At 43.5% G+C, this 22,212-nt stretch overlaps 1 protein-coding gene across 1 annotated transcript in view; it reads right to left on the bottom strand.

Moving 5' to 3' along the window:
- Positions 1-213: 213 nt before the first annotated feature.
- LOC124607340 overlaps positions 214-22,212 on the bottom strand; it is a 193,472-nt gene continuing 171,473 nt past the window's right edge. Inside the window, exons 8-10 of the mRNA XM_047139648.1 lie at positions 16,659-16,860; positions 10,296-10,412; positions 214-730 (exon numbers count right to left, since the gene is read on the bottom strand). Coding sequence (XP_046995604.1) covers positions 613-730; positions 10,296-10,412; positions 16,659-16,860 — 437 coding nt within the window. The 3' untranslated portion in view covers positions 214-612. The remainder of the gene's footprint in view (positions 731-10,295; positions 10,413-16,658; positions 16,861-22,212) is intronic.

The following is a 22,212-nucleotide window of genomic DNA, read 5'->3' as shown; positions in this document are numbered from 1 at the left end:
CACAAGAAGCTGCAAAACATTCGTTATTAAATAAAAGACGATTACAGACTATCATGAATGTATTTTCTTTTCGATACCTACTACGACTAGAAGGCGTTACTGATTCCGCTTCTGGATAATGCGGACAATAGTATTCGTAAAAGTGAAAAGAAGAGATCTCTGAATCTTGTGCTTCAACTGAAGACTGTAGGGAATTACTGAAAATAGTCAACATACGGAGAGAATTTTCTCGAGTTTATTTCATTTGAATAGTATCACATCTGGGTTTCTGGTATGAACGTTTGTCACGAACATTAGAAGAAACTGATACTGTAGCTGTTTGTAGACTGAAAGATAATGCTGTAGTCAGAAACATAGTAGTTATCATGTCAGAACATGTGCATCTCGTTGATATTCAAGTCGATAAGACGAGTAATGTATACAGGCCGGAATTGTCACTAGTTTGCGTGCGCTGTACAGGAGAGTAAACTGTTTTTCATCAAGGCGGTGCATGGCCTGGAATCTGATGCAGTTAACAGAACACAGTGAAACACTGGGTAGTGTGTCTGCTAGGGCAGGAGCCGTTGCTGTTGTGGTGGTAGTGGTTGAGAATCGTAGGCCAGCGCCTTGGCATCAGTAGCACGAGCAGCGATCCAAGGGGCACCGGGGAGGATAGACGATGCAGCGGTCCATGCAGTACTCGTCTGCGCCCCTGCGGCCCGCCAGGTCGCCGATAGCTTCGCAGGTGCGTCTGCAACAGCATACAGAATAGCTTTAACCACCGAGAGGACACCAGACGCACAACAGTTGCACAACCAGTAATATTCATCGAACCGAAATTTTCACATGACTTTCGTACAACGCTTTTGTTTACATTTTGCTCTAAGACTGAAACTTTAATGCATGTTTCACTTATTTGTCCTGTATTTATGCATCTGCTTATTATTAACAGCAATGGTTATTAACTGTTGCTGCTAAGGTTGCAAATATACTCTACTGGCCATTAAAATTGCTACACCAATAAGAAATGCAGATGTTAAATGGGTATTCATTGAACAAATATATTATACTAGAACTGACATGTGATTACATTTTCACGCAATTTGGGTGCATGGATCCTGAGAAATCAGTACCCAGAACAACCACCTCTGGCCGTAATAACAGCCTTGATACCCCTGGGCATGGAGTCAAACGGAGCTTGGATGGCGTGCACAGGTGCAGCTGCCCATGCAGCTTCAACAAGATACCACAGTTCATCAAGAGTAGTGAGTGGCGTACTGTGACGAGCCAGTTGCTCGGCTACCATTGACTAGATGTTTTCAACTGGTGAGAGATCTGGAGAATGTGCTGGCCAGGGCAGCAGTTGAACATTTTTTGTATCCAGAAAGGCCCGTACAGACCTGCAACATGCGGTCGTGCATTATCCTGCTGAAATGTAGGGTTTCGCCGGGATCGAATGAAGCGTAGAGCCACGGGTCGTAACACATCTGAAATGTAGCTTTCACTGTTCAAAGTGCCTTCAATGCGAACAAGAGGTGACCGAGACGTGTAACCAATGGCACCCTATACCATCACGCCTCGTGATACGCCAGTATGGCGATGACGAATACACACTTCCAATGTGCGTCCACCGCGATGTCGCCAAACACGGATGCGACCATCATGATGCTGTAAACAGAACCTGGATTCATCCGAAAAAATGACGTTTTGCCTTTCGTGCACCCACGTTCGGTGTTGAGTAAACCATCGCAGGCGCTCCTGTCTGTGATGCAGCGTCAAGGGTAACCGCAACCGTGGTCTCCGAGCTGATAGCTAATGCTGCTGCAAACGTCGTCGAACTGTTCGTGCAGATGGTTGTTGTCTTGCAAACGTCCTCAGCTGTTGACTCAGGGATCGAGACGTGGCTGCACGATCCGTTACAGCCATGCGGATAAGATGCCTGTCATCTCGACTGCTAGTGATACGAGGCCGTTGGGATCCAGCACGGCGTTCCGCATTATCGTCCTGAACCCATCGATTCCATATTCTGCTAACAGTCATTGGATCTCGACCAACTCGAGCAGCAATGTCGCGATACGATAAACCGCATTCGCGATAGGCTACAATCCGACCTTTATCAAAGTCGGAAACGTGATGGTACGCATTTCTCCTTACACGAGGCATCACAACAACGTTTCACCAGACAACGCCGGTCAACTGCTGTTTATATATGAGAAATCGGTTGGAAACTTCCCCGATGTCAGCACGTTTTAGGTATCGCCACTGCCGCCAACCTTGTGTGAATGATCTGAAAAGCTGATCATTTGCATATCACAGCATCTTCTTCCTGCCGGTTAAATTTCGCGTCTGTAGCACGTCATCTTCGTGGTGTAGCAATTCTAATGGCCAGTTGTGTATATTCGTCAAAGAATGTAAAGTCGCTTTTCACAGATTAATTATCACAAAGGTCTAATTCCAGTATCATACCAAAAAGAACAGCTTTATATGCTGAAAATAGTGTACTGTAGGGTAGTAAAGAGTTCATGTCCTAGTCCTAATTTGTATGGCTGCATGGCCATATATTTGTAAGTGTTGGATAAATTCGTTAGTATGGAAGTATGCTGGCAGTCAATCTGTTGAATGTATGTACATTCGGAATAATTTTCAACTCTAGATTATATAGATCTTCAAATCACTGTACTGATTTCGGAGTAGCCACAGTAGGACACTACAGTACTAGAATCTATGCCGTCGAGAATATGTACGATTAATACGAGAGACACTCAATGAGTCAGGCAGTTTTGGTTGAAAAAGTGCAGAGTTTGTTGTGGGACATCGTGGCATATTCCCACTCTAACCCCTATAGTTTCATGAAATTCCGAAAGGGGGCGGCGCTGTCGGTAGCCTTGAATATGGCGTCTGTAACGGAGTTGTGCTCCAAGCAGAGAGCTGTAATTGAGTCTCTTTTGGCTGGAAATCAGAGCATCGCAAATATTCCTAGGTGGATGCAGAATATCTGCGGAGACCGGGCAGTGAACGAAAGCACGGTGAATCGTTGGGCAAGGCATCTCCCATCATCGCAACAGGGTCGCGCAAATCTGTCCGACCTCCGCGTGCCAGTGTGCTGCACACAGCTGTGATTTCTGCAGTGTTGGAACGTGCGGACACTCTCATTCTCCTTGTCCATGACAATGCAAGGCCCCATCCAAGTCAGCGCACCCGAGAGGAGCTTATAAAACTTTACTGGACTCTTCTTCCTCATGCTCCTTACAGGTCGGATCTCACACCTTCCGACTTACATCTCTTTGGCTCAATGAAGGGTGCACTTCGTGGGATGCAGTAGTGGACGACGTGGAGGTTATTGATGTAGCAAGACGTCGACCAATAGGGTGGTACCATGCAGGCATACGAGCCCTCCTATTACGGCGGCATGAGGTCATCGCACTGAACGGAGATAATGTTGAAATATAGGGTTTTATGGCCTACAATCAGAATCCTGAATAAAACCAACGGGCTATAAAACCAACCTGCTTCAGGAAAAAAAATGTGTCGTGTTACTTACTGAACGCCCATCGTAATTTAGTTTCCATATCAGGAGTATGAACGAAGTTTAAAAATATGGCACCAGAAGGGAAAAACCAAATAATATCGTTGCTAAAAATATTTCAATGTTTGATAAATCACTAATTTGCATGTCATAGTTTCAAATTCAATGGTTTTCCTGTACACTTTCACTTTGGCATTGTGGGAAGCCATTTCACGATGCCACTGTAGCACAAGTAATTGAAACAGAGACTCGCCAGTAGGATCATGTGCACCAAAAAACCTAAAAAAATAGTGGTGGCTATTCATTCTTTTCCTATACCCAGATAATTACTGGCGTCTCAACTGTGGAACTTGAAGTAAAAAAGGGAAAACTTGGATTTATCTTTTAAAAGCTTTAAGTCAAGTTCATTGAAACTAACGAATGTTAATTATGAAGATGCCTATGCAACGTATGTACAAAATACAAGTTACTTTTTCGCGGAATCTGTCTGTACTAGCTATGTCATGACATGCAGAATTTGTAAGGCGCGTTCAGGCAAAATATGCCCATGTCACTTTTGCGTCGAGGTATGTTGGCAACAAAGTACTTCGTTCTGAATGTTCACTCCATAGATATTCCTACTTCACGGTATTCATGTATGATCCTTTGCACATTATCAGTTTTCTATGAGGAGAAGCTCTTTTTTATCAGATAATTTAATTGTAGAAAGCTTACAGAAAGTGGTAGTTGCCGCAAACAACAGTGTGTGTGTGTGTGTGTGTGTGTGTGTGTGTGTGTGTGTGTGTTGGTTCCAGAGCGAGAGAGCTAAAACATGCGATTGCCACAAATCAGGAATAAACAAATGTCTACACTAACAAAAATGGGAAGTGTTACACCAGTAATGCCTTGACCAAACGGTATAGAGCAAATACTCCAGTAGTTTCATGCATGTATGGTATGTTGATTACAAACCCCTGTCTTCTGCGAGTACAGGCAGAAGCCATTATTACAGATGAAGATTGTAGTGAGTACATCATGTGGATTTTGGGTGGTTCTGACGTTACTAGAAGTTTCCAACTAGAGTTTGCAACAGAACACATTTAGAGGAACTGTACAAAGTCGTTGAGAAAGGTCGGATCACTAGTAGCATCATACCGACAGATCACACAGACAATGACTGCAGAACCGAATGGACTTATGACAACAGCGTGGCAAGAAGAGTTGGTGCGGGTCATTCCAAAGACGGATGACAGCATTTGAAATATGGGCAGAAGTTACAGGCAGTGTCATCGTGAACCATGGGAAACAGAACAGTGAAAGCTGGGTTGAGTTCTCGAGTTGCCATGATTAGTTTAACGACGACACGCCGCGCACTACAGATACTTGCATGGTGTCAAGATAAAATCAACAGAAAAATTAAATGGCATTCTTTGCTGTTCAGCGATGGATCTCGCTTCTTTCTGCATGTCTGCCTGTCGCGGTAAGATCGACGTGACGAACAGGTGAAAGGTCATAGGAAGCAGATATGCTAGAGACCTATACCGCTCTAGCATCTGGAATCATGGTATGGGGAACTATTCGATACGATAATAGGGCTGATTTGGTATTTGTTGAAGTGGGACTGAACCATAGACAGCATGTGGCCAGAACAGTAAACCTTGTTCTCACATCCTTAATGACCATGGTACAAAAGGGATAGTCCAGGAGATTGTTGAAACTTACGCGACTGTTCACACCACAAACGCCTTGAGGAATATGTGAATCCTTGACTGACTAGAACGTTCTCACTAGTCACCCGTACAGCAGGTCTGCGATGCGACTGCAAGACGTGTACTTTCGTACTAGCCTCCAATAAGCAGTTTTGATAATACTTACACAACAAGTGTTTCAGGCAAAGTAAAAAGTTCCTCAAGATGACATGCAGAGGTTGTTAATTTCCATGGCACTGCGAATAAGTGTATTCGTGCCCGTGGAGTCACCACTCATGCTGATACTGATGGTGATGGTGGACATCCGCTCCAAATGAACTGAAAGTGTAACAACTTTTTACGAGTTATGTGATGAACACCTCCACAAAGCCTGATAAATCCGGGACAGATTCTTTTCCATTTCCCTCAGTGTAGCTGAACTTGGCGGGTATGAGACGAAGGAATTAGTGTCATGTTAGATGCATGAAAATAAGAAAATTACCAGTGAGAGATTTAGAGTCTTTCATTAGGGTAAGCAACAGGCCATATTTCTTTTGACGTACTGTTATTTAAAACAAGTCTTAATCTGTGTTGACGTCATTTCCTGTGGCACACAAATCACTACCACGATTTGTGCTTGAATGGCTACGGATTTCCAGTTCAGCCTTGGTTGAATATACCCTGTAATTGCCACTTGTATTCCATTTTACTCCTTTTCCTCTCTTCAATCAGTGATTCCTTCTATCACTGTTGACGAAAACAATAATCTTGAAGATATCATAATCATGATACGTAGCTACTCAGCTAGAGTTTCTTGTCGGTAATGCTTCAAATTCAGAATAATTCAGCATGTGGCCGACTTCAGCTTCTGCTACGGAAAAAAATTATTATATTACTGTTACGGAAATATTTACTACCGAAATCATACATTCGAAATTTTGTTTCGAAATTCTCGGTTATGAACTTACGTTTCTCTAAAAATAATCAGGCTGTTTCTTGGGTGGATAGTTAAGGGACACACGACTAATAGTCTATGTAGGAAAATCAGACTCAGAACATAATATAATTACTTTATGGTGCTGGTATGCATGCCTTGGGTACTGTAATGCGTTCTTTGAAAGAAGAGCATACTGTTTTCCATAAGGTTTTCTTATAATTAGCTGTAATTTATGAGAGTCAGCTGGATTACATGTGCACTGTTTTCTTATGATTCTGAAATTTAGAAAACAGGAACTGGGAAAAATAGTCGGGCAATTTTATTAAGATACCCACCTATGCATGAAGATGTTACAAATCCCTATGATCAAAGTAAGACTCTACAGTAAAAGAGAGATGATCTCGTAATGAAAGGTATAGAACAAACGTGGTATCACATATAATGTCAATCATGAAGTGATTTATTACTTTTAAAATCTGTTAGGAAGTTAACATGCTTCCTTGTCAGAGTGTCTAAAACGCCGGGGTGCTTAACTCGGAATAGCTACCTGGCGTCTGTGCAAGGGAAGAAACGTTGAATCGGCCTGAAAGGGATAGATGATGAGGTAGTGGGGAACGATTAGTACATACAAATTGAACAGCATTATTAAATTCGAAACCTCGTCGGATTGCCATAGCAAATGACATCATTAGTTTGTTGATAGTGATACCTACGTCGGATGAGGAAGTTAAACATGGTAAAAAAGTTACTTCTTGACTTATGTAGACGACATGCAACATTTCGAGTACTGTACAAAGCCACATGCAGTAATCATTATGATACAGACACACAATAAGTAGTTTAGTTAAGATATTATCCAGGACACCTACACACATCAAATAAAGTTTTGCAACACCCCATTCCCAGAACTCCTTAAGATAGACGTTCACTGTGGATATTGCATCACAGACACAGTCCCTTTGACTATTCAGTGATGTCACCAAACTCGCCCAAGCATGAAAACAATCATGCATGAGCAGTGCCTATTAGACCGAGGGGGTCCGACAGCCGATCAATTCCAGTCATTCCACCAGGAAGGAGGTACATAACTCGTGTTGTCTGTAGTTCAACCCTGCCTAGACGGTCAATACCGCGGTTCGATCGCGTCCGCATTGTTACTTTGTGCCAGGAAGGATTCTCAACAAGGGAAGTGTCCAGGCATCACGGAGTGAACCAAAGCGATCTTGTTTGGACATGGAGGAGATACAGAGAGACAGGAACTGTCGATGACATGCCTCGCTCAGGCCGCCCAAGGGCTACTATTGCAGTGGATGACCGCTACCTACGGATTATGGCTCGGAGGAAACCTGACAGCAACGCCACCATTTTGATTAATGCTTTTCGTGCAGCCACAGGACGTCGTGTTACGACTCAAACTGTGCGAAACAGGCTGCATGATGCACAACTTCACTCCCGACGTCCATGGCGAGGTACAGATGCCGCCAACAACATGCCGAATGGACCGCTCAGGCTTGTCATCACGTTCTCTTCGCCTATGAGTGTCGCATATGCCTTCAAACAGACAATCGTCGGAAACGTGTTTGGAGGCAACCCGGTCAGGCTGAGCGCCTTAGACACGCTGTCCAGCGAGTGCAGAAAGGTGAAGGTTCCCTGCTGTTTTGGGGTGGCATTATTTGGGCCGAGTACGCCGCTGGTGATCACAGAGGACGCCGTAACGACTGTACGATACGTGAATGCCATCCTCCGACCGATAGTGCAACCGTATCGGTGGCATATTGGCAAGGCATTCGTCTTCATGGACAATTCGCGCCCCCATTGTGCACATCTTGTGAATGACTTTCTTCAGGATAACAACCTCGCTCGGCTAGAGTGGCCAGCATGAATCCTATCGAAGATGCCTGGAATAGATTGAGAAGGGCTGTTTATGAACGAAGTGAGCCCCCAAACACTCTGAGGGATCTACGCCAAATCGCCGTTGAGGTGTGAGACACTGCCTCGATGAACTTGTGGATAGTATGCCACGACGAATACAGGCATGCATCAATGCAAGAGGACGTGCTACTGGGTATTGGATGTACCGGTGTGTATAGCAGTCTTGAACACCATCTGTGAAAGTCTTGCTGTGTGGTGGTACAACATGCAATGTGTGGTTTACATGAGCAATAAAAAGGGCAGAAATAATGTTTATGTTTATCTCTATTCCAATTTTCTGTACAGGTTCCGGAACTCTCGGAACCGAGGTGATGCAAAACTTTTTTCGATGTGTGTGTATCTACACGGTTACCCTGAAATCCGCAATTACGTGCCTGGCAGAGGGTTCATCGAATCACCAGCAATCTATTTCTCTACAGTTCCACTCTCGAAGAGCACGCTATAAAGACGAACACTTAACTCTTTCAGTGACATTCCTTCTATGTAGATGGGTGCTAACAAAATAGTTTTACACGCTGACGAGAAACCTGGTGATTGGAAGTTCATGAGAAGATCCTGCCACAACGAATAACGCCTTTGTTTTAATGACTGCCACCGCAATTCGCGTATCATATCCAGGACACTCTGTAAGGGGTTTATTATGAAAGTGGTTTACTGTTCATTACCCTACTGGAGCAAATGTAATTTCGAAGTATTGCTCACGCGCTGTCTGCGATATAAAACATCTTTGCTGGAATAGAATCGCAGGTCAGAGCAATGTCGGCAGCAGTAATAATCGCGCGCTCCTACAGAGCAGTCGCAAGAGTTCGTTGTTATGGGGCAGTCGCAATAGCTCGCTGTTCCGGATAAGTCATAGTAGCTCACCGCTACAGTACAGTTGCTAGCTATGTAAGAGCAATAGCCGTTCATTACCATGTAGTGTAAGGTAAACTTTATTATTCTTCATCGCCATGCGCGTACTTCCATTTCTTGTCTGAGATGTTTCAATCTTTTTGTGATTTGTCAGCACTAATTAAGTCAGACTTGTAATTTTAAATTTTTTATGTAATGGTTTACAGAAATGTTTTTAATAATAAGGTTTCTTAAAGCATAATTTTTTATCAGTCATTTGCTTGAATTTAAATATTTTACAAATTTTCCCAGCTCATACTCACGTGTTGTTTAATAATCAGAGGACCAGATACGCAGCTGTGTCAACAAGCAAAGTCAGTTTTTTTTCTAATAATGAAAATCTCAGACAAATATTGTTCAGTAGTAGTAGATAGCCCAACATTGCACTAAGCTGACAAGAAAGCACAAGACAAGAAATTTGTGGCACAGCATGACCAAAAGAAAGGATCGGTGGTAGTATAAACTCTGAGACATCAAGAGATCACCGCTTTGGTACTGGAGGGACGTGCGGGGCGTAAAAATCGTAGATGAATACAGTAAGCAGATTCAGAACGATGTAGGGTGCAGTAATTACTCAGAGATGAAGAGGCTTGCACACGATAGAGTAGCACGAAGAGCTGCATCAAACTAGTCTTCAGACTGAAGAACACAACAACAACAACAACGTGTCATGACACATTAAACTGCTTTTCTGTTTGGCTCGTAATGAGTTTTTCACTTGAACTAATTCATTGCCACACGATCTTGTTAATATGGTACCGTGTTTATTGCACCAAACACTTATAGCTTAGTGAATGAGCTGGAGAAATAAAAACTAAGTTGGTATGGTATTGGCTCTGCCGATATCAAGTCTACTTAAACTGCTATAACAACCTGAATATTAAGTGCATAGCAATACGAAATAGGCAACGCGCTATTGGGATAATTGAACATTTTCTGAAGCTGTACGTGGACAGGTAAAGTTCCTTGTTCCGGCCATCGGGACCGGCCGATCGTCATGTCATCCATTGTCAGTGGCCTCATCGGGTGCGATTGGAGGGGCACGGGGTCAGCAAACCACTCTCTCCGTCGCTGTCGGGTTTCTTGACTTTTGAATCGTTGCTAATAGGTCGAGTAGCTCCTCAGTTGGTCTCACGAGGCTGCGGCCACCCCGTAATAGTCCTCCCACAAAGGAAAAAATCCCTTCTAGTAACGGGAATCGAACCCAAATCCCCTGACTGGCAGCCACCGTATTGAGAATTGTCCTACGGAGGAGGACACGTAGATAGCATTTTGGGGTACTTTCGTTTCGATGTAGTAAGGTTAGGCCGTAGTGAAGTACGTATGTGATCCTTGTAGACTGCAGACTTAGCCGAGTACTCACGGACAGTGGCAGAGGTCCGGAGGACAGTTGGGTGGGTACCGCAGGCAGTTGGTCTGGCACCACTCGCCCATGCCAGGCGACGAGCGGTAGAGCGGTGTCGGCTGACACACCTGCGCCCTGGAAAACATAAGATATTTGATGAGATAGAGTGCCAAACTTAGGCAGCCTGAGCAGGCTATTTACACGAAGAGAATTTGCAATTTTTAGCATATAAAATGCGTATTTTTACTCTTATCTACACGTTTTTTGAGATCTCAACATTGATATCTCTCTCTCCCTCCCTCCCTCCATCCCTCTATCTCTCTATTTCTCTCTCTCCCTCACTCACTCTCATCCTAGAAATTATTTGTACCTTGCACACATGACATCGTATGTAGTGCTGAAGGAAACAGACTAATTTGTTCTTGTACGAAAGTTTCTGCCACCAAAATAAGTTTCTGTAAGAATTTTCGGAATTTGTGATTTCGTCATGTAGCTTCATGACCTAAGATGACGCAGTCACAAAGTAAGTTGGTTTTATTTAAACCTGCTAGTTCTTAAAAACAAGTTACCTTCTTAATGAGATTTTCAAAGATAATTTCTTTACTGTAATCTTATTCCATTCAGAATCCGAATAACAGCTACAAAACGTAAATGGGACGCTCACGTTTGTTAATAATAGTATATGCTGTTTACTTTTCCTTTCTCAATCCAAGAGCCCTTTCGGGAGGAAGATATGAATTGGTTGATAACAATCTTTGTTTTCTCTTTATTGTTCTCTCTGTTTGATTTTTTTTTATGTTTTTCTTTCAGCCTTGTCGAATCTCGTCATTTTTGTTTCCGTGAAGTTTTGCTGCTATTTCTATAATCTGTGTCACACATTCTGGTCTCTTCCCTACCTTACTATATATACTCCATATTGGGCCGTGTGTTGCTTGATCAGATATTCTTTCTTGTTTTAGTATACACATTATTTTTCCTGCCAGTAGGCGTTCTGTAGTTATCTGTTTTTCTTCATCCACTGTAGCGCCTCCTCACTTCATACTTTATTTCGTTCTGTAACACTACCATGCGTACTTCAGAAGTAATTTATTTCACATTCTTCGACTAATCTTTCGATCCTCGTTCATACACTTAGATTAATTGTATAACTAGTAACATGGGAATTAAAAATAAGTACTTTTTACTGAGTGTTGCTCTACTGCTGATAAGTTCTGCATAGAAGCATGTAACCCATGAATAGGTGATGGTCTGTTAACTCTGACGTTTAGAGAAAATTATGTTCTTCTAAATGTTTCACGTCAAAGACGCGAATAAATTCGAGCCAGTTTCGTTACAACTTACTTAGTTAGATACAAAACGACAGGCAGAAACTGTTGTCAATTAGAATCTTTGAAAATACGACCCTCTCAGAGAAATGTATGCTGTCCAAAGTAGCATATGCTCGGACTGGACAAGCATGTGGAACGAATACGGGTGTGCTCTTTTGGTAGGAAATAGATAAGCGCAACTTACAGGCCTCCGGATAACAAGGACTTTCTTTGACGTCCCATTATTTAAATATTTTACCAACACTTTCTCACACTCCACTGCAAATGGGATGGCGCCGCACAGTAACATGTTTTAGATGGATGTGATCACAAGTTTCCTATAATCTGTTACTGACTTCAAGAATCATGGCAGATTTCAGTATGCTCCCGCAATAATCTTTAATCCTTTTCTTTATTGTAGGCTTATACGAATTTCTGAACTTCTTTGTGATATGCTACGAATCAATCAACCAGACGACGCCAGTCGGAGGGGAAGCATGTTTCACCTTACTCTCTATGTTCTAATTCCAGATGACCTGGCTCTCTTCCTTCTCTGAAAGATAGCTGTACCTAATCACTTGCACTTTCATAGTCAACCTTAGTTCAGTCTAAACGCAAGTCGCTTCGTTGTAGATCTGAGCTTAAAAAGGAAAAAAAATCATGCTCAGTTATCAAAACTGTGCTGTATTTTGTCTGACTTGAACAACCTGAGAGCCGGCCGCGGTGGTCTCGCGGTTCTAGGCACGCAGTCCGGAACCGTGCGACCGCTACGGTCGCAGGTTCGAATCCTGCCTCGGGCATGGATGTGTGTGATGTCCATAGGTTAGTTAGGTTTAAGTAGTTCTAAGTTCTAGGGGACTTATGACCACAGAAGTTGAGTCCCATAGTGCTCAGAGCCATTTGAACCATTTGAACAACCTGAGAAATAGGGGAATAATAACTTACGCTTGGAGGGACGAAGATCATAAACAACTCGTTTGCACCGATCGTACAACCTATTCTGCTGTCCTCAGTCAATTAATTATTTACGGCATTCGTTTAAGAAGTGGAACCAAGTGGTCGCCTCTTTCATCAGCTTGTTTGACTTTCTGGTAGCTTACGTGATCTATCATCGGTAAGCCTCCTGTCGCAATAACATTCTTTCCTTAGATACTGCATACCACAGGGCGAGTTTCTTTCCGATCACTTTGTAACACCTTCAGTAATCTGAGGTAACCTTGGGAAAGGTAAACTCGGATGGCTCGGCCGTGGTTCGAAATCTGACTCTTCCAAATGCGTCTGTATACCACCTTCTTGGTCTGCTCATAATGTTTAGATTTTTGAGATCTCACCCTGGTGTATTATTTGTCAATTTTTCATGCTCCACTAATTCTTAAAAAGGAGGCCAAACTCTTGTGTACTATTTACTGGTATCACTCGTACGGGGTTCTATTCTTTGAAGTCTGCATTACTTCTCTTTGGCCATCACAGTGAAGATATTTAATTGGGCACTATACGTCTTAACAACTATGCAACTGCTTAAAATTGATTCCAAAGTAGGCCTGTGAGGCACCATTACAATGTGCACAAGCAAAATGTTAGAGTTGAGTTGAGAACTGATACCAACAGTGCACAAAAAAATTAAACCCTTGTGAAAGGAATATTATTTGTTATCGTCTGCGAAATGTACTGTATTATAGGAAAATTTAACTTTAAAGTTACTACTGAAATTAAAACAAAGTATGAGTGACGTTATTGATGGTCTGCAAAGCCTGTGACCATTAGTGAGGTCCTTTAAAAATGCTTTATCCTGAAAAATTTCAAGCAATTTACTACAATTTTGAATCACACATGCGAAAATGTACTGAAAAACCGTGATTTATTGTAGTATGTTGATATATTAGTGCTATTGTCGATTTATTTTTGTTTGCTAGTTCTCTCATCTGTTCAGTGGCTCTCTCCTTAACATATTCGTGATTATATAAGAAATATATTCATAAATTATAGGGAAGATACGTGGTAGAGACTCATTTCTTACAAAACAGACAATGCACTTACGAATTATGAAGATGGTTCCAAGTGGACTGCAATAACCGCAAGTAAATATTTTGACTGGATTCTCAGAATAAATGTCTAAGAACGAGCGGACTTGAGTCAGCTAAGTTGTAGAATTTATAGTATGTCCACAGTTTTTTTTTTACTTCGCGAATCGCGTAGTGCTTAAGGTTAATAAAAGGAAAAAGTTAACGACTTTTGGCAGCAGATACTTTGATATTGAAGATTCCGGCGCGGCGACGCTGAGAGCTGGACATCGGCATTCCGCAGCTGCAGCTCTAGTGTATCCTGTTTCGGCGTCACCTACTGGCCACCGCGACGGCCATGTAAGTACGACCATCTCGTGACAGAGACAATCCGTGTACTGGCCTCTCTATTGTCCCGTTACTACAACGAACTACTAGTTCTTAATCCCTGCTTCACTACGTTTCTGGTTTTCTCTGTTTGGATTACTCATTGGACTTCTTTACTCATTCATGCAGTCTTCACTTATCCGTTTCCTGGTTGCTCTCTCTCGTCTTATCGCCATCGGTGTTCCGTTGTTTGGTGGCGCACACCAGTCGGTCTTTTCTGGCTTTAGAAGAACATACAGAGACACCTATTTTTTTTGTCCTCAAATAATTACCACGCTCTTAACGGAACAAAATCGACATACGTGTAGGTAATTACCAGAGTATTCCACGAAAGTGGGATAGGACCGTTACTGTTTAGAATGTATATGACGATCTAGAAGAATGCGTCCGAAGCTCTTTAAGGCTGTTCGGAGGTGACACGGTTGCCTATAAGAAGGTAGCAACGCTAGAAGATAGTAAAGATTCGCGGAAGAACCTACAGAACATTGTTCAATGTTGCAGAGACTGTCAGTTGACGTGAACGTAAGTAAATGAAACATACTACGCATACATAGGAAAAGAAATTCCATAGTGAACAACTACACTATTGATGACAGATTACAGGATATAGTATCTAGCGTGAAATATCTAGGAGTTACTATCCGGAGCGACCTTAAGCCTTAAGTAGAACGATCACGCAAAACTGATAGTAGTGAAAGCAGATTGAAAACTGAGTTTCACAGGAAGAATGTTAATGAAATGTAATTCATCCACTAAAGAATCAATTTACAAGTCTCTTGTTCGACCGATACCTGAATATTGTTCATCAATCTGGGGCTCTTACCGTGTAGGACTGCTATAAGAGGTAGAGAAGGTTCAACGAATAGCGGCGCATTTCCTCACGGGATCGTTTAGTCAGGGCGAGAATGTTACAGAGATGTTCAACGAGCACCAGTGGCAGACTTTATAAGAGAGGCGTTGTGCATCACGAAAGGTTTACTACTGAAATTCTGAGTTCAAAAGAACTGGACAACATAACGATTCCTCTCATATAAGTCTCACGAAGTAACCACAACGAGAAAATTCGAGACATTACGGTTAATACAAAAGCTTATGGACAATCATTCTTCGCACGCACCATTCGCGAATGGAACAGCGAACTGGGGGTGTGATATTGGTACCCGTAATAACCTCCGCCTCACACTGTCAAGTGGCTTGCGGAGTAACGCTGTACAAGTACATCCACTACAGACCATTTACTTGTCTAACGTGGTTTAGTGATAACGTTACTGGACAGATATGCTTCCGTTCATCTGATGCTCTCCATTCATTTTACTCACATTCGGAATTAAGCATACTGTTTGACTCAGAATTTGGATTCTGGGGAGAGCTAAATTACATCCCCACATGGGAATCCGGATTATGTTTTCCATAGCTTCCGTAATACTTACAAGGGAACCTCCCCATCGCACCCCCTCAGATATAGTTATAAGTTGGCACAGTGGATAGGCCTTGAAAAACTGAACACAGATTCATCGAGAAAACAGGAATAAGTTGTGTGGAACTATGAAAAAAATAAGCAAAATATACAAACTGAGTAGTCCATAACAAGATAGACAACCTCAAGGACAGTGCAAGGTGAGATACGCCGTGGTCCCGTGGTTAGCGTGAGCAGCTGCGGAGCTAGAGGTCCCTGTTTCAAGTCTTCCCCCGAGTAAAATGTTTAATTTTTTTCAGACAACTATTATCTGGCAAACTGTTATGTTTCATTACTTTTTTGGGGGTGATTATCACATCCACAAGAAAACCTAAATCAGGCAAGGTAGAAGAATCTTTTTACCCATTCGCGAAGTGTACAAGTTAGGTGGGTCGACAACATATTCCTGTCATGTGACGCACATGCCCCCACTAGTGTCGTATAGAATATATCAGACGTGTTCACCTGTGGAGGAATCGGTTGACTTATGGCCTTGCGATTAAATGTTTTCGGTTCCCATTGGAGAGGCACGTCCTTTCGTCTACTAATCGCACGGTTTTGCGGTGCGGTCGCAAAACACAGACACTAAACTTACTACAGTGAACAGAGACGTCAATGAACGAAAGGACAGATCATAACGTTTCGGAAATAAAAATAGTAAACTTTTCACTCGAGGGAAGACTTGAACCAAGGATCTCTCGCTTCGCAGCTGCTCACGCTAACCAAGGGACCACGGCGCTCGTGAGCTTACACTTTCCTTGATGTTGCCTGTCTTTCGCATGCACTGCTCAGTTTGTATGTTTTGCTTATTTTTTTCATACTTCCACACTTCTTCCTGTTTTCTCGATTGATCTGCGTTCAGTTTTTCAAGGCCTATCCACTGTGCCAACTTATAACAAAATCTGAGGGGGGTGCGATGGGGAGGTTCCCTCGTTAGATAGTTCTTCAGATAGGCCGTAGCTGCATCGTTCCTTCGTCTTCATTCGCCAGAGTCACTGCAGTGTTTCCTTTCTTATTTTCTTCTAGAGAATTACGATCGATGTTAAATAATCAACTGCATTACGTCCAGAAAATACTAAATCTCGGCATTCAGTTAAGAAACAGCAGCTAAAGATTACCTCTCGTGTTACTTTACGCAAGTGTCCGACGACTGCCGTATGTAAGGATCAGAAATGAACCCTGAGACATAGAGCGGAATAGAGGCTGGAGGCTGCGCACTCCAGGTACAAACCTGAGGACGAGAGGCGAGATGGCGCTGGGCGCGCGCAGATCGCGGTAGTAGAGCAGGTTGGGGTTGTCCTGCGCGCTGACGAATGCTGGCGGCAGGCCGCCGACGGCCGTCACCACCGACACGTCGGCGCAGTTGACGAACGTCTCGGGCGGCCCGCAGCCGATGTCCTCCCTGCCGTCGGCGCACACGCCCCAGTTGTTAGCTGCAAGGCGGGGTTTGCACGTCAGTCCCAGAGACATGTTCCAGTCTCAAACGTAAATTAAATAAAAATTTCGAAAAAAGGGTTACTCACTTTGTGAAACGATTTGTCTAAAAGTAGGAAAAAATGGATTAGAGAAACATTTAACGTCACATTGAACCATGCCTTAAATTATACACAGAAAATGAGGTGCCGACTTAGAATTTAAAATTTAATGTTTTACTTAAAATTTTGAAGAGTACTAGTGGATATTTGTCTGCTGCGTTAGAGTAATACTGTACATGATTTCGAGCACCATTCCATGGCACGTCAACTGTTTCTCTAGTCAATTTTATTTATAAATGGGGTAATCATTAAAAAAAAACAATAGACTATTGTCATATCCTTTTTTTATTTTCAAGTTTTGTTCAGTAGGCATGATATCGGGTGTACAGAAAGTTTCCGTAAGAGCGTGCAAAAATGTAGCAGGACGCAGAGAATGGTCCACTGAACAATGTGAGATAGGGAACCTGAGGTCGGAGGAGCTGGTTGAAGGTGGTATGGAAGTAAACGTGGCTACCGGTTTGTCTAGCGTTACTGTTTTCTGGCTTATTTACAACTGACATGCGTACAAGTTTACACGTACTGTGCTGTTTTCTTTCATGAACGTTCTTTATTTGCTGCAAGGAAACAAGGACGAGCCTGGTTACCAGGAAGTAATGACGCAGGTTTTGTTAGCATCCTCTATGTCCTGCTAAATTTTTACATGCTCTGTTAAATTTTTGCATGCTCTTACGGAAACACCATGTATATTATAAATGCGAAAGTTAGTTTGTGTGTGTGTGTGTGTGTGTGTGTGTGTGTGTGTGTGTGTGTGTGTTACTTCTTCTCAGTGAAACAGCTGGACGGATTTGCATAAATTAACTCAAAGGCTCCCTTAGATATACCTACCTATCAAACGGGTGCGCGTGGAGGTGAAAACGAGTAGAAGCCAACGACGCGCGAATACCCACACTTTGGTCATCGAGTACTTGAGAATAAAAGCACGTAGTAACTTGCAACAAGCTTTATATATAATACAAAACCATCACGAAACTTTTTCTCGTTGACAACCACCACAAATTGAGGAAAAAAGGTTTATAGCTTACTTTACTACCTTTTCGTTGTTCATGCAGTAAAAGTGTCGCATGAAGCATGAAGTTTTGATTTATTACTTTCTTACTACTGATTCTATTCGCGAGATATTTTGCAGACACGATTCAGGTATACTACTGTATGTACTTGCGAAATTATAGTCGTGTACGACACATACGCTATGTGATCAAAAGTATCCAGACACTCCGAAAAACATACGTTTTTCATATTAGCTGCGTTGTGCTGCCACCTGCTGCCAGGTACTCCACATCAGCGACCGCAGTAGTCATTAGACAGCGTGAGAGAACAGAGTGGGGTGCTCCGCGGAACTCACGGACTTCGAACGTGGTTCAAATGGCTCTGAGCACTATGGGACTTAACTTCTAAAGTTATCAGCCCCCTTGAACTTAGAACTACTTGAACCTGACTAACCTAAGGACATCACACACATCCATGCCCAAGGCAGGATTCGAAACTGCGACCGTAGCGGTCGCGCGGTTGCAGACTGTAGCGCGTAGAACCGCTCGGCCACCCCAGCCGGCTCGAACGTGGTCAGGTGACTGGGTGTCACTTCTGTCATACGTCTTTACGCGAGATTTCCATACTCTTAAACATCCCTAGGTCCACTGTTTCCGATGTGATAGTGAAGTGGCAACGTGAAGGGACACGTACAGCTCAAAAGTGTACGGGCCGAGCTCGTCTGTTGACTGACAGAGACCGCCGACAGTTGAAGAGCGTCGTAATGTCTAATAGACAGACATCTATCCAGACCATCACACAGGAATTACAAACTGCATCAGGATCCACTGCAAGTACTGTGACAGTTAGGCAGCAGGTGAGAAAACTTTGATTTCATGGTCGAGCGGCTTCTCATAAGCCACACATCACGCCGGTAAAGGCCAAACGACACCTCGCTTGGTGTAAGGAGCGTAAACAATGGGCGATCGAACAGTGGAAAAACGTTGTGTGGAGTGACGAATCACGGTACATAATGTGGCGATCAGATGGAATGGTGTGGGTATGGCGAATTCCCGGTGAACGTCATCTGCCAGCGTGTGTAGCGGCAACAGTAAAATTTGGCGGCGGTGGTATTATCGTGTGGACGTGTTTTTCATGGAGGGGGGCTTGCACCTCTTGTTTTCCGTGGCACTATCGCAGCACAGGCCTACACTGATGTTTTAAGCAATTTCTTGCTTCCCACTGTTGAAGAGCAATTCGGGGACGCTGCTTGAGTCTTCCAACACGATCGACCACCTGTTCATAATGCACGGCCTGTGGCGGAGTGGTTACACGACAGTACCATCCCTGCAATGGACTCGCCTGCACCGAGTCCTGACCTGAACCCTATAGAACGCCTTTGGTGTGTTTTGGGGCGCCGACTTCATGGCGGGCCTCACCGACCGTCATCGATACCTCTCCTCAGTGCAGCATTCCGTGAAGAATGGGCTGCCATTTACCAAGAAACCTTCCAGCTCCTGCCTGCTGGAGTGGAAGCTGTCATCAAGGCTAGTTGTGGGCCAACAGCATATTGAACTCCATCATTACCGATGGAGGACGCCACGAACTTGTATGTAATTTTCAGTCAGGTGTCCAGATACTTTTGATCACATAGTGTACTTCGGGAGATACCACGCCAAAAACATTCAGCTGCGCCAAACTGCACAGCGAAATTGGCTAGAGATTTGTACAGATAAGTGTGAAACGTGTTAAATACGTGTGAGATATGTTTGACATGTGGATACTGTGAGAAAGCCACGGGTAAAAAACACATCCTAAGCCCCTGGAACAATTTGAAAGAAACTTGGTAGCGATATTAGTTACGACCTGGAAAGAAATACTGTGGGAGTAAGAGCCGCCAGGCTTCTATTGGGATAGGGGTGATAACTTGCAGGGAGGAGGAGGAGGCGAACAGACAGAGCGGGAAGGATGAGACAGGCACAGACAGAGGAGAGGAGGAGTTGGACTGAGAGATAAGCAGGAGGAGATGAACGGAGAGAGAGGAGAAGGAATGAAAAGCGTGAGGGGGAGGAGGAAGTCAACAGCGAAACGGAGGAAGAGTAGATGAACAGCGAGAGGGGAGAGGAGGAGAAGGACAGAGAGAGGGGGCGGCAGAGCTGGGGTGTAGGGGATGGTCAGAGAGGGGAGGGGGGAAGGAGGAGATGGCACAGAGAGAGGGAAGAAGGAGATGGACTAATAGGAGGTTGGAATAAACATATACCCGGGCATTTTGATTCATAATCAAAACGTCTTCGGTCCCGGGTTCGATCCCCGCCACTGTCTAAATTTTGATAAATAATCAGCATTGGCGACCGAAGACTTCCGGCATAAGAAGTCAGCCTCATTCTGCCAACGGCCTTGTCAAAGAGGGCGGAGGAGCGGATAGAGGTTCAGGGCACTCTCATGTCCTAGGGGTAGGAAATTGCCCCTAAAGGCGGAAGAATCAGCAATGATCAACGACATGAGGATGCAGAAGGCAATGGAAACCACTGCATTAAAGACACGTAACGTGTATCCACAGGACATGTGGCCTGTAATTGAAGAAGTGTCATGATGATCTCTCCATTGGCAAAAGATTCCGAAATAGTCCCCCATTCGGATCTCCGGGAGAGGACTGCCAAGGGGGAGGTTACCATGAGAAAAATATTGAATAATCAACGAAAGGATAACGTTCTACGAGTCGGGGCGTGGAATGTCAGAAGCTTGAACGTGGTAGGGAACCAAGAAAATTTGAAAAGGGAAATGGAAAGGCTCAATCTAGATATAGTAGGGGTCAGTGAAGTGAAGTGGAAGGAAGACAAGGATTTCTGGTCAGATGAGTATCGAGTAATATCAACAGCAGCAGAAAATGGTATAACAGGTGTAGGATTCGTTATGAATAGTGAGGTAGGGAAGAGGGTGTGTTACTGTGAACAGTTCAGTTACCGGGTTGTTCCTATCAGAATCGACAGCAGACCAACACCGACAACGATAGTTCAGGTATACATTCCGACGTCGCAAGCTGAAGATGAACAGATAGAGAAAGTGTATGAGGATATTGAAAGGGTAATGCAGTATGTAAAGGGGGACGAAAATTTAATAGTCATGGGCGACTGGAATGCAGTTGTAGGGGAAGGTTGGTTCAAATGGCTCTGAGCACTATGCGACTCAACTGCTGAGGTCATCAGTCGCCTAGAACTTAGAACTAATTAAACCTAACTAACCTAAGGACAGCACACAACACCCAGCCATCACGAGGCAGAGAAAATCCCTGACCCCGCCGGGAATCGAACCCGGGAACCCGGGCGTGTAGGGGAAGGAGTAGAAGAAAAGGTTACAGGAGAATATGGCCTTGGGACAAGGAATGAAAGAGGAGAAAGACTAATTGAGTTCTGTAACAAGTTTCAGCTAGTAATAGCGAATACCCTGTTCAAGAATCACAAGAGGAGGAGGTATACTTGGAAAAGGCCGGGAGATACGGGAAGATTTCAATTAGATTACATCATGGTCAGACAGAGATTCCGAAATCAGATACTGGATTGTAAGGCGTACCCAGGAGCAGATATAGACTCAGATCACAATATAGTAGTGATGAAGAGTAGGCTGAAGTTCAAGACACTAGTCAGGAAGAATCAATACGCAAAGAAGTAAGATACGGAAGTACTAAGGAATGACGAGATACGTTTGAAGTTCTCTAACGCTATAGATACAGAAATAAGGAATAGCGCAGTATGCAGTACAGTTGAAGAGGAGTGGACATCTCTAAAAATGGCCATCACAGAAGTTGGGAAGGAAAACATAGGTACAAAGAAGGTAGCTGCGAAGAAACCATGGGTAACAGAAGAAATACTTTAGTTGATTGATGAAAGGAGAAGTACAAACATGTTCCGGGAAAATCAGGAATACAGAAATACAAGTCGCTGAGGAATGAAATAAATAGGAAGTGCAGATAAGCTAAGACGAAATGGCTGCAGGAAAAATGTGAAGACATCGAAAAAGATATGATTGTCGGAAGGACAGACTCAGCATACAGGGAAGTCAAAACAACCTTTGGTAACATTAAAAGCAACGGTGGTAAAATTGATAGCGCAACGGGAATTCCACTGTTAAATGCAGAGGAGAGAGCAGGTAGGTGGAAAGAATACATTGAAAGCCTCTATGAGGGTGATGATTTTTCTGATGTGATAGAAGAAGAAACAGTAGTCGATTTAGAAGAGATAGGGGATCCAGTATTAGAATCGGAATTTAAAAGAGCTTTGGAGGACT

Source organism: Schistocerca americana, chromosome 1, assembly GCF_021461395.2.
Source record: "Schistocerca americana isolate TAMUIC-IGC-003095 chromosome 1, iqSchAmer2.1, whole genome shotgun sequence".
Taxonomy (NCBI): Eukaryota; Metazoa; Arthropoda; class Insecta; order Orthoptera; family Acrididae; genus Schistocerca; species Schistocerca americana.
Note: the sequence above shows the minus strand (reverse complement) of the source record. Positions and strands in the feature narration are given on the sequence as shown.